The sequence below is a fragment of the Trachinotus anak genome, unplaced genomic scaffold (genome assembly GCF_046630095.1).
Source record: "Trachinotus anak isolate AG129_WGS33_773 ecotype Australia unplaced genomic scaffold, CSIRO_AGI_Tana_v1 ptg000016l, whole genome shotgun sequence".
Lineage (NCBI taxonomy): Eukaryota > Metazoa > Chordata > Actinopteri > Carangiformes > Carangidae > Trachinotus > Trachinotus anak.
Window position 1 is genome coordinate 17,718,467 of NW_027273867.1, and position 15,167 is coordinate 17,733,633.

The following is a 15,167-nucleotide window of genomic DNA, read 5'->3' on the forward strand; positions in this document are numbered from 1 at the left end:
GGAAACTCATTTGCAAACCCAGGACCATCATTTTCCGAACAGATTCATTCAGCTCCACTGTCACAAAGAAGGAGACCATCCCTGGTGACAGACAGGTGAACACCTTGCTCCGCTACCATCTCCACATACTGTCCACATAATAAACTTACTGCCATTTTTGCACTGTTCTTATTGCAATCCAAACATTCTCAAACTACACGCTATATTTTGTTTTTAATATATATATTGTATATCTTTATTCAGTATGTGAATCTGAAATTCTGCAAATCTGCAAATCTGAAATTCTGCAGTTCACCTGGATTTTTTTCTGTGTATTCAATTAATGGTTTCTTTTTTTTATGTAGGCCTATTTATGCTCCACACTGGTTTTTAACCTCGTCTCTGTTGTAACACTTTCCCCCAGTAGGTGGCGGTAAAAAAAACAACAACATAATATTGGATGTCGACAACCAGACAAAATCCAACGAAGAAGTCCAACACCCAGGTTCAGCCAAGGCTCAGAGTTACAAGTGGGAAATATTTCGGCCACTGGGGTAAACAAGGCAAGTAAACCCGGTCTGTCACGACTCCGTTTTAGACATACAGATAAATAAGACTAGCCTGTTTTAATTTAGCTCGGTCAGTGTGCTAGCTATCAACTTTTTCCTGCTTGCTTGACTAACATTAGGAGCAGAAAACCTGCTGAAGCTAACGTTAGCTTAGCCAGCTGTTAAATGTTAGGGTTAGCTAGTACATACGGAATCAGAGAAGTAACGGTTTAGTAAGCATTTAGTCTTGTAAGGTTATATCTAATGCCATGTTTCTGCTTATTTGGTTGTAGCACACATCACTTGTCGGTCATTTATCACACTAATGTGTTATTGGGCTCAGGCTAACCCGATGTTTTCCTTCTGTCTTCAGTTTCCAGCTGTGTGCCGTCTGTACAACATTGCAGATAACATTCAAGCTTTGCTCTGATGGTGGCAGGAACCCACCAGAGAAATATGAAGAGGACTGGAGCCAGTACCTAGACAGGGCAGTGTAGATCTTCCTCCTTTTCCCATTGAAGACAAATGGTTTTGAGTCATGGATCAAGCTGTTGTGGACGGTCCTGTTATCCTTGTCATCAGGGCTCCCAACCAGAAATACGATGACCAGACCATCAACTGTTACCAGAACTGGACTGTGGAGAAACTCAAAGCACACCTGTCTGATGTATACCCAAGTAAACCGGTGAGTATTTCACTCTGATCCACTGGATGTGGCTGCTTCTTCTGGCTGATCGCCCATATTGAATCACAAAGAAGAATTGTCTTGTCTAGAACCCGTGTGGATGTGAAAGAAATGTACTTGGCTGGTGTTTTTTAAACTTACTTTGTGTCAGGCAGCATTTACACAGCCTGCATTTCCTGGCTGAACTTTTCTTGCTGTTTGAATTCTGCTCAACTTCCGCTGTAATTCACATTGCTGTTGAATAATCATAAAAGTGACGCACACCGTTAACCTTTATCTGCTCTCTGAAGTAAAAGAAGTTGGGTCACAGTAGCTGAAAGAGCCTCGCAGTCTGTAGATTTGACGTCACAGTGAAAGGAAGGCATTTAGATTCCTGTTATATTGTGTGGCTAATCTGACTTTGCTCCCTTTCCTTTCCACTCAGTGCTTGTTCTGATGTAATCGTCGTAAACGCACACAGACAAACTGTTCCCCTGTAAAGCTGTATAGTAATCTCTGTAAGGGCTGTACGTATGTCAGTGTAATTTAACATACATTAACTGTGGCAAATTTTAAGATGAGGCAACCTGAACCCAGAATAAAAGGTCCTCAGTTGCATGTGGCCAGGATTTGAAATATGCAATTTAAACTCCTAAAGGGCCATACAGTGAACGTAGGCCTTAAGAGGAGACACTCTGACCTTGTTGTCCTGCCAGTTTAATCCACTGTTAAGACCCACTTATCCCAGTTGAGGTTACTACGATCTTATCCTCATTACTCACTCATAAAATCTCTGCCTTTTGATGTTGTGACCTACATTACCGTGTTTGGCGTTTTCTTGCTTGTTGTTGTATTCTTGTCAACATTAAACAAAAATCTTTAAAAGAGAAAAACTAATTTCCACATTTATGACATTGTTCCTAATACACAGATTCCCTCCCCTGACCCTGTTATCATATAAAACTTTTTAGAGCTCCAAAGACCAGAGGCTCGTGTATTCTGGGAAGCTGCTATTGGACCATTTTACCTTAAAAGATGTGCTCAGAAAGGTAGGTTCTCTCTGTTGTTGTAGGCCCAGTTTGCTTCAAGCTTCAGCTGCATGCACTATATGGCCATATTTATGTGGACACCTGTGTGTCTCTCATGGTTTGAGACAGGTGCCTCAGTTTCAGTTAAGATAGAAGATCTTAATGTTACACTTCTATTTTAGTCAATAGTGTGCTTCCAACTTTGTGGCAGCAGTTTTTGGGGAAGGCTCTTTGCTGCTCTGGTATACAAAATGAGAATCATAAAGGAATAGTTTTCAGAGTTCAGTGTGGAAGACCCATACTTTGTTTGAAAGTCCATACTCTTTACCACTTGTGGAAGTTTCTGTCTGCACTGCCAATTTTGGGATATTATGGATGAATCCCTCCATATGTTAGTGTTTTGATGGTTCTAATTTATCTTTATTTGGATCATGCACCTAACAGTTATCATTCAACTTTATTTAACACTATAATGTTGCATACAGACATCAGTGAAATTACTATTGTGACACTGTAACAGCTCAGGAAAAGCCCAGAGAAATATCTCTATTTGCTGCATGTTTTGTACGGCAGCAATATTAATATCACAGCAATTCATTTTCAAGAAGGAACTCAGGTTTTCCTGTAGTTTGGAGGTATTTATCTGTATTGAGTTTACCAGTGTTATGCAGATATAAATGTAAAACATAATGGCTAAAAGTGAGTGTTTGAAGAGTTCTGTGTTGGTTATGTGACACAGTGTTCACCCTTAAAGGTCAGAAGTTGAAGTTGAGTTTTTGTCTTTGAACATGCAATACTTAGACAGGGTGTAATAATGAGCTTTACTGGCTTCTACAGCAGGATGAGTACCACATGCTCCATCTTGTGTGCGCCTCACGAACCCCTCCCAGCTCCCCAAAGCCTCCCGGCAGACGTCATAACAAGCCTCAGGAGAACTTGGCCAGTCCCATGGTGGGTCAACCACGCACTCGTCACACCTCTCTATTCATTTCATCATCACCACATTTCCTTTCATCATCCAGCTACCTGCCGTAATGTGCACCTCCCTGAGGATTTGAAGAACATTGCTTGCCTTTATTTTTCATTGAACCATTATGAATATTCAGAATTTATTTTTCTGGTTGTAGCTCCTTACAAACTCAAATAGCCCTTCCACTGGTCATCAACTGCAGTCATCTACAGCAGAGAGCAGTGATGGACTCAGACAGCGAGCTGGAGCCTTCCCTTACCACCAGATGTATTCACAGTTAATGCACAGGTGAGCCTCTGGACTGGTGAAAATATTGGTGTTATTTTAGTAAACTACAGAAAGTGATGACTTTAGAGAAAATAAATCTTTAAGCCATCATTCCAGACCTACAGTATAGATTATTTATCAAATATACACCTCATTCTGGAAACGTGACTGTGAATAATGTCTAAATAAGCACCTCGCTCACTTTCATGTAAAAGTCATGACGGCAGTTTTACTACATTGGACTAAGTAACATTTCCATATCTCTTTCAACATGGCACGCCTGAACTGAATACCATCAGATTAACATAAAGGCTGCAGCTGCAGCTGCAGCATGAGTTAAAACATGCTGAGAGAGAAATGTATCATCTCCTGTGCCAGACACTGAGAATGAGATCTCTCGCTGTGCTGTGTGAAAGAGTTGATTGATCAAAGCTGATTGTTTCTGAGGAGTGGGCTAGTGTCCCTCATGCTCACAGTGGTTATTAATCCAGGCTTAAATGGGAAAACAGTTGTCAAAATATTAACAGTACTGGAAGGTTTTTCTACCAATATTGTGTTCTCCAGTTCTATGGAGAAATTAGATGCAATTTGATGATTTTAACATCAGTTGATGTGGTTGACATGAAATGAAATCATGTAAATGGTAAAGATCTGAGTTGGTCTGTATCTTTTAAAATAGGTGCTTATGGAATACTGAGTGTCTCACAAGCAGAAACACAATACAATGCAGAGCTGATACTGGCTTGAATTAATTGGTTTAGTTTAGTTTAGTTTAGTTAGTCTAAAGTCTGTCAAGGATCATCCATAAAGACCAACATTAAGATATTATTAAGCTTTTATCTTGGAAAATTAATTAGGCTGTTCCTTAATGCTGTAGCCACTGCTAACGCATCCTTAACAAATCTTCTACCTACATTCATCTGGCAGGTCAAATGTAACTGTAACGCACTGTCTCTTTTTCCAGCTGGAATCAGTACCCTCCGCAGTCAGCTCCTCCCACAAACATGCCTGTTTATTACAGCCCCATGTCACTAATGTGGTGGCAGCAGCTGTACGCCCGACAATACTACATGCACTAGTGAGTCCCTTCATGTTTCTGTTTCCTGTGTATGGTGAATGTTTGAGAATATTGTTCAAAGAACAACACAAACTATCATGCCTCCATGGCTGTCAGCAGCATTGAGGCATAATAAACAGTGTGCCTGCCCCCCCCCCCAAGCTCTGCTCACATCCTGTTTGTTTCTCGTTTCTTCCAGTTACTTACTGGCTGCCTCCTCTCAGCACCTCAGGCCTGACCAGCCCTCAACTCAGTCTAGCCAGCGTGATCCTCTGAGCCAGCGGCCTCAAGCAGATCACCGTGGAAACGCAGAGGTCCAAATGAATGCCCAGGGAGGGGAGATCCTGAACGAGGACGAGCTGAACTGGGACTGGCTGGACTGGGTGTACACATTTTCACGTGCTGCGATCTTACTCAGTATAGTCTACTTCTACTCCTCCTTCAGTCGCTTTGTCATGGTGATGATGGCCATGCTGGTGCTTTACCTGTGAGTGATGCTTTTACTTTACCTGTGTATGTCAACCAGAGCTGTGCTGCTGCATATCGAGTTGTCATCTGGGGCTATTTTTTTAAATTGCCTTCCACCTCCAAAACGATAGAGAGGCTCTTCCCTAATGAAACGACATCAAAACAGTTGATAAAACATGACGTTTTGTGTAATATAGTTTTTATTTTATTTTTTTATTCATTGATCCTAGAGTTATTGCATTGGTGCGATGGGCCATCCTGCCTCAATATTGTTAAGGTCACAAGATTGTCTAAAAGCTTTTACAGGTGTTTTTCAGGAGTTTTTCACACATTAAACTAAAACCTTGACAAAAAAACGAACTGTAGTGTTTGAACCTCAATTTCATCTCACATCGAAATTCTTAACAATAGCCTCCTGACACCATTTATTTTTGAAAAATGGCTCCACAATAGTTGAATATTTTCTTTTTCTTCAGTAGACTTTGTCTGTTTTACCCAACATAAAATCTTAGCTGTGCTGCATTGAAGGCCCTTAGTAGTGTTGCATTAAACTAACTAGTGAGTAGTTCTTCTTTGTTTTGTTGATAAATTGGTTTGTCAATCAGCAGAAGTTAAATACTTTTACATTATAAATTTTTTATCATCTTTATAGAATAACAATCATTTAAAGTAATATATACCAAAATGCAGGTTATATGTTTTCTATTCTATTTCACTTATAAGCATAATTCAGTTTTGTCACAGGGAACTTAAGAACTGAAAGTTTGATTTGGTTGTTTCTGTCTGCAGGCACCAGGCTGGCTGGTTTCCTTTCAACCTGGAGAACGAACTCCAGCTCCCTGAAGACAGAGCCAATCAGGACGATTTAGAGGGAGAGCTACCAAACCATGACTTACAAGAAATGGTCACTACCTTTCTCATCCATCTCAGCTTTACTTAGATCATTACCACAGGGCCGATGTGATTTTTATCTGTAACGGTGTAATGTTTTCACTGAAGTGCCAGTGTCCAGATGATTCAATGATTTTCAGAGAATAGTTCAGCAGATGGATTCAAAAAGTGGAAATCAGCTTCAGATGAGATGGCGAGAATTAATTGGTTGTAAATATAGCTGAGAATAAAAGTGGCAAAGACAAAACTAAAGTTTCATCACATTTTAGCTTACAGTGAAACTTTGACTCCTTTTGAAATACCTTATCTGCATATGATGAGTCTGAACTGCTCACATAATGAAAGTGACCTTGCACTAGGGAGCTATTGCTGCTGTTAGCTTAGTGGATATCTAATTTCACAGTCAAATATGTCAAACACATGATACTCGAGAGACACTGTGTTACTGTAGTGTCGAGCATATCTCGTGTTCTTATCACTTGACTTCACCTTGTATAGGAAGGAGCGATGGACGACGGCTCGGACGATGACGGGGAAAGTGGAGAGGAAGGAGCAGAAGATCCGAACAGCGCCCCCCAAACGGGCTTCCTGTCCTCCACGTGGTCATTCATCATAACCTTCTTCATGTCACTCATCCCAGAGGGGCCGCCAAACGCTGCTAACTGAACCACGAGCACCACGAGCCACCACAGTTTTCCACAGGAGCACATTCTTTCTTTAAGATGAGGACTAATATCCTGCCCGCTTAGGGAAACAGTTTTTCTGTTGCAATGCAGTGTTATAGTTTCCCAGTAGTCTACTTTACCCCATATCTTAGACTTTGAGCCGAAGACACGAAAGACTGATTTAACGTGAAAAGAGAAAAAATGGTCACTTTATATTGACCTTTCTTGTTTGTCTGCACAAGGACAAACATTTTGAACTGTCAAATGAAAAGAACCTTAGTTGAACTTGTATAAACAAGGATTGCTAGTGATGCCTTGTAAACATAGTGAAAATAATAACAATATTGTCTGCTAATGCATTGTTTCTATCATATATATATATATATATATATATATATATATATATATATATATATATATATATATATATATATATATATATATATATATATATATATATATATATATATATATATGAGACAGAAGGCACATTTATAAAGAAAACTAATTTCAGCACTACTTGTGTTTAACAAACTTTTTTCTTTGTAAGAAGCTAAAATTCTTGTTGAAATAGTTTTGTTTGAATGGTAATGATTTTTCTTGTAATGGTGGGTGTATTCGAAAAAAAAGGGCCACTTTAGTCCGAAAGCTGAACTTCCGCAAGTAATCCGGAGTCATGTAACACCTGTGATAAATAACATGAGTGATTTTGGCCTGAGAATTCATAAAATGTGTCTGAGCACATTGTGTTTTCCACTGAAAAGTCAATCAATGTACCACTGATTCTCTCAAAGAGCATGGAAGAAATGAGAGAGACAGAAGAATCGATCTTTCACCACTAATAGAATTTCAAACAGGGCGACTGTCGGGATTTAAGCCGCACATCGATGAGCCCACACTTTAACATTTCCTACCTTTAAGGCAGTGCCACAATGCAGCGTTCATGTAGGAAAAAAAAAAAAACCATACACCTCTGAAGTTTGTGAAAATGGCTGCTGCTGTTACATTTATCATGTTGTGTATCAGTAATCATATTCATGTTTATTAAACCTACCTTCATGGTAATGTAGTCATGTCTTAATACTGTCTTCTCCTCCAGACTTCACTCGGGCAAAGAGCAACACATGATCACAAGTACTGACATAATTGTCCGGAGCCACAGAAAGATATATTCATTCTAGTAGTCGGTGGCACTTCCTTTGACTTTCTGATTAAGATGCATGACTTGGAGACGAGGTTTCAAAATATCATCTCGAGGAGGTGAGTGTACTTTGTGACAATTACCAGCAGGAGGATCTGCTGTCCTTGTTTAAAATAATTGACATCACTATGCAGGGGTAATTTTTGTCATCATTTTTTCTTGGAATTGTTACGAAGTGGAGTACAGGGAACCATACCCCGGTAATAGCACAGTCATGCAGGAATGAGTAAAGAACTGACGATCTGACCGAAATGATTCATCTTGCCTTTACTCTCTCAAGGTACACTGTAGAAATAAGGCCCCATATCCATGAATATAGTTTTCAAGCAGCAAACTCAAAGTTCAAACTGTGCTCTAGGACTTTGCTTTCTCATATTGTAACATTGAAGGCCACCATATAAATAATTATTCTGTATACAGCCTTACTGTGCTTCCTTTACTACTAATAGACAGCGTCAGTGGCCTGTACAACAGAAGGCTATCTGATGCTTCTGTGCACTCATGTTTCAAAACCGTGCACAGGATGTTTTCACCTTCTCAGGGTTAGCTGTAAATTGCACTGCTCTAACATAGTCCTACAGAACTCAAGGACTATGAGTGAATTGTCAAACACGCCCACACAATCCAAACAGGAAGTCTAATGAGTCAATTAAGAGGAACCACTGTTGCGCGTCATTAGGTCTATAAAGGCCTGAAAAAGACTTCAAATTATGATTCATTTAAATCATGATTAAAATGAAAAAAAAAAACAAAAAAAAAAAACATTTTGCAAGCAAAAAGGTTGACACACAAGCTACACTCTAAGTATAACAGATGATGCAGTTGTGGTGGTGTGTTGGAGCAATGTGCCTGTGGAGCTCAGTGTTCTTGTAACACAGGTCTTTGCTGCCACCATTTGTTTTCTAACCCAAAAAACACTCCAGGCTTGTTATAAAAGGACAGAGACACAATATAGTGACATTTTCCTCTTTTATCATTAAGTGGCCAGTTAGTGTGTTTTGACTATAGACCAACCAACTGTGGATTTTGGGGGCCAATACTAATATTAATATTTAAGATTAATATTTGTTTTAGAACAGAATTTTTTGATAAGCATTCCTTGGATTTGGTTATCTAATAAATGCTCTCAAACTACGAAATATGAACAGTTTATCTACTCATCTATAATCTATAATCATTTCTATACTTCAGCTTTTTTACTTAAAAGCTGATATTCAATACCCATATCTGCCATAAACTAATCTAGGCTCATATATGTGATATACCTGGCTGGTGTATTGGTCCTGCTATAGCTCTGACTATATGTTATATATTACATGTACGTACTATGAAGTAATTATACAAACACATACAACCAATTTCTACACTGGAGAATTTGGATTATACATGAAAACAGTGTTCACTCTGAGGCTCAAAGATTAACACAAAAACAGGAAGTTGCCATGTTTACACTTTTATTGCTTTGCACCAATTGGTCATGACAGAGAAGTCATCATTCAAGCTAACAACAGGATGCAGTGTGCTTCACTGATGTCTTGTGTCTGTACATCAGAACAAATGCATTCTTTCTACTAAGTGATGTAGGCGTGATGATGGAGGGTGAAACCTCCTCTTTGTTGCTGATACCGCTCATCCACCTATAAGCTAAAATATCTCAACTGAGACACATGATGTGAGCATAGGGTCTTTTTTAAAAAAAAATCAAAATAAACAATATTATGAAATTATAAGTACTTGGTGTACTTATCGTGAGGATTACAATGATAACTTATATTTTAATGTCAAACGGTTCAAATATGCAGCGCTATAACCACATATGACTGAATTTCAAATTAAGATTTTCTTTTTTTAGAAAAGAAATGTTTGGCAAAATGTCACAGACTTAACAAAATAATTTGACATTCAATATTGATTACAGAGCTTTTATGTTGTGAGCAAATACTAGAGCTGTGACAGTAGAACACGCACACAGAAACAGTAGTTAGGGTTACATTTGTGAATGAAGGATCGCTCGAGTTACATCGTTTGAGTCGGTGGCTCAGATGTGGAGTAACATTACGACAGAAAGGCCTCTGCAAATGAGCAGAGTACTGGCTCCATCTTGTGATGATGGTCTGTCTTTGGCATTAGTGTGCCATCATATGTGTACCTGTACATCTCTTCTGAACACTTTAATTATCAGCACAAGACTTGCACATTAAGAGCTTCGACAAGGCACGTAAGCTATTGTCCGGAGAGTCACTGTAGCTACACACAGACAGAGCCGATGAAACAGACACACAAATCGTTTCACAAATTATTCTTCGCCTGGATATTAGCTAGGCTCATGAGTCCATACATTGCACGGTATGGGATACTTATTGCTAAAACAGAACTGCACTTAGCAAAATAAGAACGACTTCATAGAATACAATAGTTTTTACATTTACTGTAGAAATATTTTGCATAAAATGATTTGCAACGCTAGACATACCAAATTATCTTTACACCACACACACACACACACACACACAGACTATAACTAACATTAATACAGACAGTATAAAACAGGTGCAGCTAACTGGGGTCACAAATATTCTCTCTTTTATTCTGCACCTTACTATATTTTATGATTTACAGCATTTATTAAAATAGTTGTGATACCAGCGACGACAGGAATACAGTGGACAGTTAATTATCGCTGCCTTGTGACAAGAATATCAAGTGACCAAGGTCAGAAATCCTTCAAGATTCCTGAGTTGTTTAACTGACATTTGAACAACAGCTCTATAGATACTGTGGGAGGAGAAGTAACCTTTTATTTAACACACTATAATCCATTTTAGGTAAGAAACTATACTGGCAAAGTGCTTACTGTACAGTACAGACTTTATATGGCCTCAGAAGTAGGTTTTCTATAATGTTACGAATCAAAAGAACACAGTATACATACATACATACATACATACATATAATGATATTTCTATAACAGTACATATAACAATATGAACAGTGAGGTTTACAGTGAAAACAACTGACCAACTTTTGAGCAGCAATATCAATACTGAGTGTTCCCCTGGAGGAAGGAGAAATGATCTCTAAGAAAATGTATAAAGATGTACGCAGTAGTGTTGTGGTGCAGCAGTAATAGTATCTGTCTGAAAGTACCTCTGTTTTGGTTTTTGTCATTTACTGTGCCAGACCAATTATAAAATATAGTCATCTGTCACTGACAGTACCTGAATGGCTTTACTTAAATGGGTTTTGAAAGCTGGTGTAGTTAAGTGAAAGGTCTTAATCTGACCTAAAATGCATGGAAACAAACAGTGCAGGACAACTGAGCTGCAATAACCAAACATGTACAGAACTGGGACCAGCTAAAACAATGACAGTGAAATTGAAATTAAAATATACAAGGGATTAAAAGGTAAAAATTAAATTTGCACAGTCTGAAATCCCCAACGGCGAGGCCCCTTCCTTTGGCATCTGTGGTTTAAATGGGTGATAAGAAATTGCTATTTCCTAAACAGTGAGCGTCGGTGGGCAGTTAACAGCAGAATTCCTTCATTCCTCGGAGAGGTGCGCTCTACAGTACGTCACGGCAGCCATTTGTACATGTGCTGCCCACTTCAAGACTTAAGGGGAGGACGACTCACAGCCCTGGAGGATGGGAGCTGTGCAGGCAGGTTGTGCTGCTCCAGTTCTATTCCCCCTTTCCCACTAAGATGGTGCCCGTCAGAGGGGTAGAGTGTTGTGTGGGAGAAGGTATCAGGAGGGAAGGAGGGCCTCCCTTTAATCACAGGAAGGTCTCGGCAGTGGAACCTCCTCCAGGTGAGTCTGGGCTGACGTCAACTCTAACGCAGGCCACCTTCTCTTGGCTGTCATACAGAGATGAAGGTACAGAGACAAAGAATGAATGAATGCTTCTGTAAATTTATGGAGGTGCTAAAGGTGGAAAGCAACTGCCACTGTGAGACTGGCTGAAAAGTGATAGAGCTGAGTCTATTTAATTTAGACTGTGATACTCAAAACACAAGACTATGTTGTCTATGGACTTCTACTTAAAAGGGCCTTACCAATATTAATTTAATTTAATGTTCATTTCCAAAACCCTGCTTTAAATATCACACTTCTTCTACCTTCCAGGCAACAATGAGCTTCAGTTTATTTCACTACAGTACAAAAATAATCTTGCAGTCTTAAAACTTGCCTGAGATACAGCAGTCCCTCACGGACAACATTTAGTCATCTTTTTTGTCCACATTATATTATCATATTAAAGTTGGAAGCAGGGGCTCTGGAAAACTCCAGGAGATGGCATCGCTATCTTCCACCACACTTCTCAGGTTGGGGACAAGAATTTGCACTTGAGTTAAATGATTTCATTTCATTGGAGATATTTTTACCAAGGGGCCAGAATCCGAACTACATGCCAAAATGCAAACACACAGACATGAACACAAACACAAAGAGAAGACAGGCATGTAGACATCACATCAACAGGAGAGGTTCAGTGCGGGACAATTCAAACAAGCAGACGCACACGTGCATATAAAGCACAGACTGAAACAAAAGGAATGACAAAAGAACTGCGTAGTGGTACAGTATGCACAATGTTAACATGTACGAAGGTATGTGGTCCTTTTGCATCAAAGGGCAAAAGTCATGAGTTGATTGTGTGCGCATTATTAGTTCAAATTATTTCAAAAAAGCAATAATTTGATCACAGATTATTTACCCTCAAATTAAAAAGAAAAAAAAAAAAATAACTCAACACACAAAGCAGTGTGTTTTATTCCAGTGTTTGTTTTTCAAATAGCTGCGGACTGACAGTTCTAGCCATGCGCTAACTGTCTGAGTATCAGTGAGCGGGGTTAGAACACAGCCACGTGGGTCAGATGTTCAGACACACAGCCCTGCTACCTCTTCTTCCATTGGGAGGCTGTGGGTCACTACTCCTATTCTGTATGATCTGTTCAAGATGAACACAATAACACACAGCTGACTACCGGTGTCACAATTAACCATTTCAAATTGTATATAACATGATGGGTCTAAAAATGTGTTTACAGCTCTAATTTGAAGTTCATCTATCATTTTTTCCTCAGGTTTCTGGACTGGTTTTCATATCAGCCATGAAGACATTGATTATAGGGAGGAAGTAAAATCATTTGGGAACCACTTATATTAAGTGTAGTCCATTGAACATTTTAAGCCATCATAAAATTGGATTTAACTGCCTCATGAGAACCTGACCATTAAAAATAATAAAATGTAATCAGAAAAGATGACATTTTTGGAGTGATGTACTGCTGAATAATTAACAACAGAATACACTTAATGCCTCACTAAGCATTTGCAACATTAGGCATCAAAGTGTGGTTCATGGGGTGCACAACTCACCTCCCTGAGAGTGTTTTCACTGGGATGCTGAGCCGGTTTGAGCCTTCAAAGCCGACCTTCAGTCCCATTTCCTTCTCTTCCTGCATTCTGGACTCTTCCTCCTGAGTGAAAGCAGCATTGGCAGCATAAATTAAAAACCAGCTGCTATGAGGCAGTGAGGCTCCTCCTGCTTAAACACTAATGTCTTACTATTTTATTTTATTTATTCAATTAATGTTTCTTTTGGCTTGGTATTATGACATTACATCGGTTTATGTTCACACAGCCTAAAACTGGATGTTCTACGAGTCTCATGTGGCTGTGTTTATTTCCATCTGATGCATTACATTCAAAGGTTAACCTGTCTCCTTCTTGCATGGGCAGTTTACCTGTATAGTATTCAGACTACAAATATCTCACCTGTCTACTTTAATTACAGTCTAACATGTGATTGGCACTACAAAAAAGTTTTACCAGCTTTTCACGGGCTTTCTTTTTCTTGTCATCCTCTTTTTTCTTCTTGCTTTCTGGCATCAAGTCATCCAGCCAGCTCAGCTCTCTCTTGGTGAAGAAAAAGTCTAGAAGCTTTCGGACAAAGACTAAAGCCAGAACCTGGAGACACACAGACAAGGAAACTTAGCACAACATATGAAAAAAACAAAACAAAACAAACATATCTATCACACTGAGAAAATCTTCTTAATCTAATGTTTTCATTTTACAAAACAATGAATATGAATTTTATATCAAGGTGGTATTTGAAATTTGACCTGTTATTATAGCTGATATGTACTCTAATGTGGCGAGGCTCTATCTGCTTTTATGTCTTAAACATCTCATGCTGAAGTAGTGAAGTGATAAAAAGAGTGACAGTCACTGAGGTGGAAGTCATTACCATCATGGGAAACACAACAGCTGCTGCAGAGGCCTTGATGACCCAGAGCAGCACCAGACAGGTGAGCTGCACCAGGGTGAAGATATGGACCTTCCACAGCGGCACATAGCGAAGATAGATCAGATCAGGCTGGTGCTTGGCGGGCATGCCAAACAGCTTGATTCTGTCAAAGAACTACAGAGGAAAGACACGCAGCGAGAGAGATAACAAATGCAAATGAAAAAGAGTGGAAAGTCGACGGGAGGCGAGGAAAAGGGGGAAATTCAATACATTATTCAGAAGAGGGAACACATTTACCAAAAGCTTTTAAGGATTCTGAGTTATGATCAAAGGTTTGGAACTACAAGGGTCAAACTTATCTTTACTAACAGCTGATGTCTGCTATTCTGCTCAGAATAAAAGGGCATTTTATCTTCAAAGACCAGCAGAGTAGAGTCTTACTTGAATGCCTTTGAGGGATGAGACACCCATGTAGAGAAAGACTCCATATAGGACTGGCATAGGAATGAACTGTGGAGAGCACAAGTCAAGTGACACAGTATAAATTATTCAACTTCCAGTACAGGAAAGGAAAGACTAACATGGCATTTGTTGCACCAGGATACATTAAGTAGGCGGGAAACTGAAAACATGAGCGGCATAGAATATATAACACATGCAAGTGACTGCCGGTGCTAATCATATCAATGTGACCCGTTCATGTGACCTTATCACTAACTGTGATTCACAACAAGTGCACTGAAACAAAAGCCCAGGAGGGTGTAATTTCTTTTTCCAGCTACTATTATACTAATGATCACGCCATCTCACCTTGAGCACTGAAGTCATGAAAACAGAACAACCCATGAGGATAAAGATCATGAACCCAGTGACCCGCTGCTCTCGGATGCCCAGGAACTTGGGCTGTTCTCCCGGAGCGGAGCAGCCAGACTCCACCTTCAGGCTGTTAACGTGCGAGATGGAGAGGACGGTTGCAGCCACGAACCACGGCAGGCCCATAATGGAGCACACACCCAGCATTACTGCCACTACCAGCAAGTCCAGGTGATAGCCACAGCCTTTCTGTAGGATACACAAGGAAACAAGTGACAATTGAGAGCTGTGGAGGTAGTGATGAGTGTTTGTGATGAGAATTACACAAGACAAGGAGCATAATCTTTAAAAAATTTAATT

At 39.5% G+C, this 15,167-nt stretch overlaps 2 protein-coding genes across 10 annotated transcripts in view; one reads left to right on the forward strand and one right to left on the reverse strand.

Annotated features, from left to right (window-relative positions):
• Positions 1–425: 425 nt before the first annotated feature.
• On the forward strand, positions 426–6,739 carry LOC139634218 (homocysteine-responsive endoplasmic reticulum-resident ubiquitin-like domain member 2 protein). Of its 2 annotated transcripts, XM_071500536.1 has the most exons (9): positions 426–542; positions 901–1,212; positions 2,163–2,240; positions 3,057–3,170; positions 3,347–3,477; positions 4,421–4,534; positions 4,713–5,000; positions 5,771–5,885; positions 6,371–6,739. In XM_071500536.1, the coding sequence occupies exons 2-9, from the start codon at positions 1,066–1,068 to the stop codon at positions 6,536–6,538; spliced, it is 1,155 nt and encodes a 384-aa protein (XP_071356637.1). In that variant the 5' UTR covers positions 426–542; positions 901–1,065; the 3' UTR covers positions 6,539–6,739. The 2 variants fall into 2 exon arrangements, with proteins under 2 accessions (XP_071356637.1, XP_071356638.1); XM_071500537.1 differs by lacking the exon at positions 426–542 and having other exon boundaries at positions 923–1,212; positions 3,060–3,170; positions 6,371–6,691.
• Positions 6,740–9,175: 2,436 nt separating this feature from the next.
• LOC139633638 (sodium bicarbonate cotransporter 3-like) overlaps positions 9,176–15,167 on the reverse strand; it is a 41,360-nt gene continuing 35,368 nt past the window's right edge. For 6 of the 8 annotated variants that reach the window (XM_071499430.1, XM_071499429.1, XM_071499428.1 and 3 more), the window contains 6 exons: positions 14,805–15,056; positions 14,436–14,504; positions 13,995–14,168; positions 13,574–13,711; positions 13,121–13,221; positions 9,176–11,595 (listed from right to left, as the gene is read on the reverse strand). In XM_071499430.1, coding sequence (XP_071355531.1) covers positions 11,514–11,595; positions 13,121–13,221; positions 13,574–13,711; positions 13,995–14,168; positions 14,436–14,504; positions 14,805–15,056 — 816 coding nt within the window. In that variant the 3' untranslated portion in view covers positions 9,176–11,513. Of the gene's footprint in view, positions 11,596–12,640; positions 12,690–13,120; positions 13,222–13,573; positions 13,712–13,994; positions 14,169–14,435; positions 14,505–14,804; positions 15,057–15,167 lie in introns of all 8 variants that reach the window. The other 2 variants (XM_071499431.1, XM_071499424.1) reach the window with 1 other exon arrangement.

Excerpts from the sequence above, each read along its gene's own strand:
- LOC139634218 (XM_071500536.1), top strand. The coding sequence starts at position 1,066 with ATGGATCAAGCTGTTGTGGACGGTCCTGTTATCCTTGTCATCAGGGCT. Across the intron at positions 2,241-3,056 it reads TAAAAGATGTGCTCAGAAAG|CAGGATGAGTACCACATGCT; the intron begins GTAGGTTCTCTC and ends TGGCTTCTACAG. Across the intron at positions 4,535-4,712 it reads CGACAATACTACATGCACTA|TTACTTACTGGCTGCCTCCT; the intron begins GTGAGTCCCTTC and ends CGTTTCTTCCAG.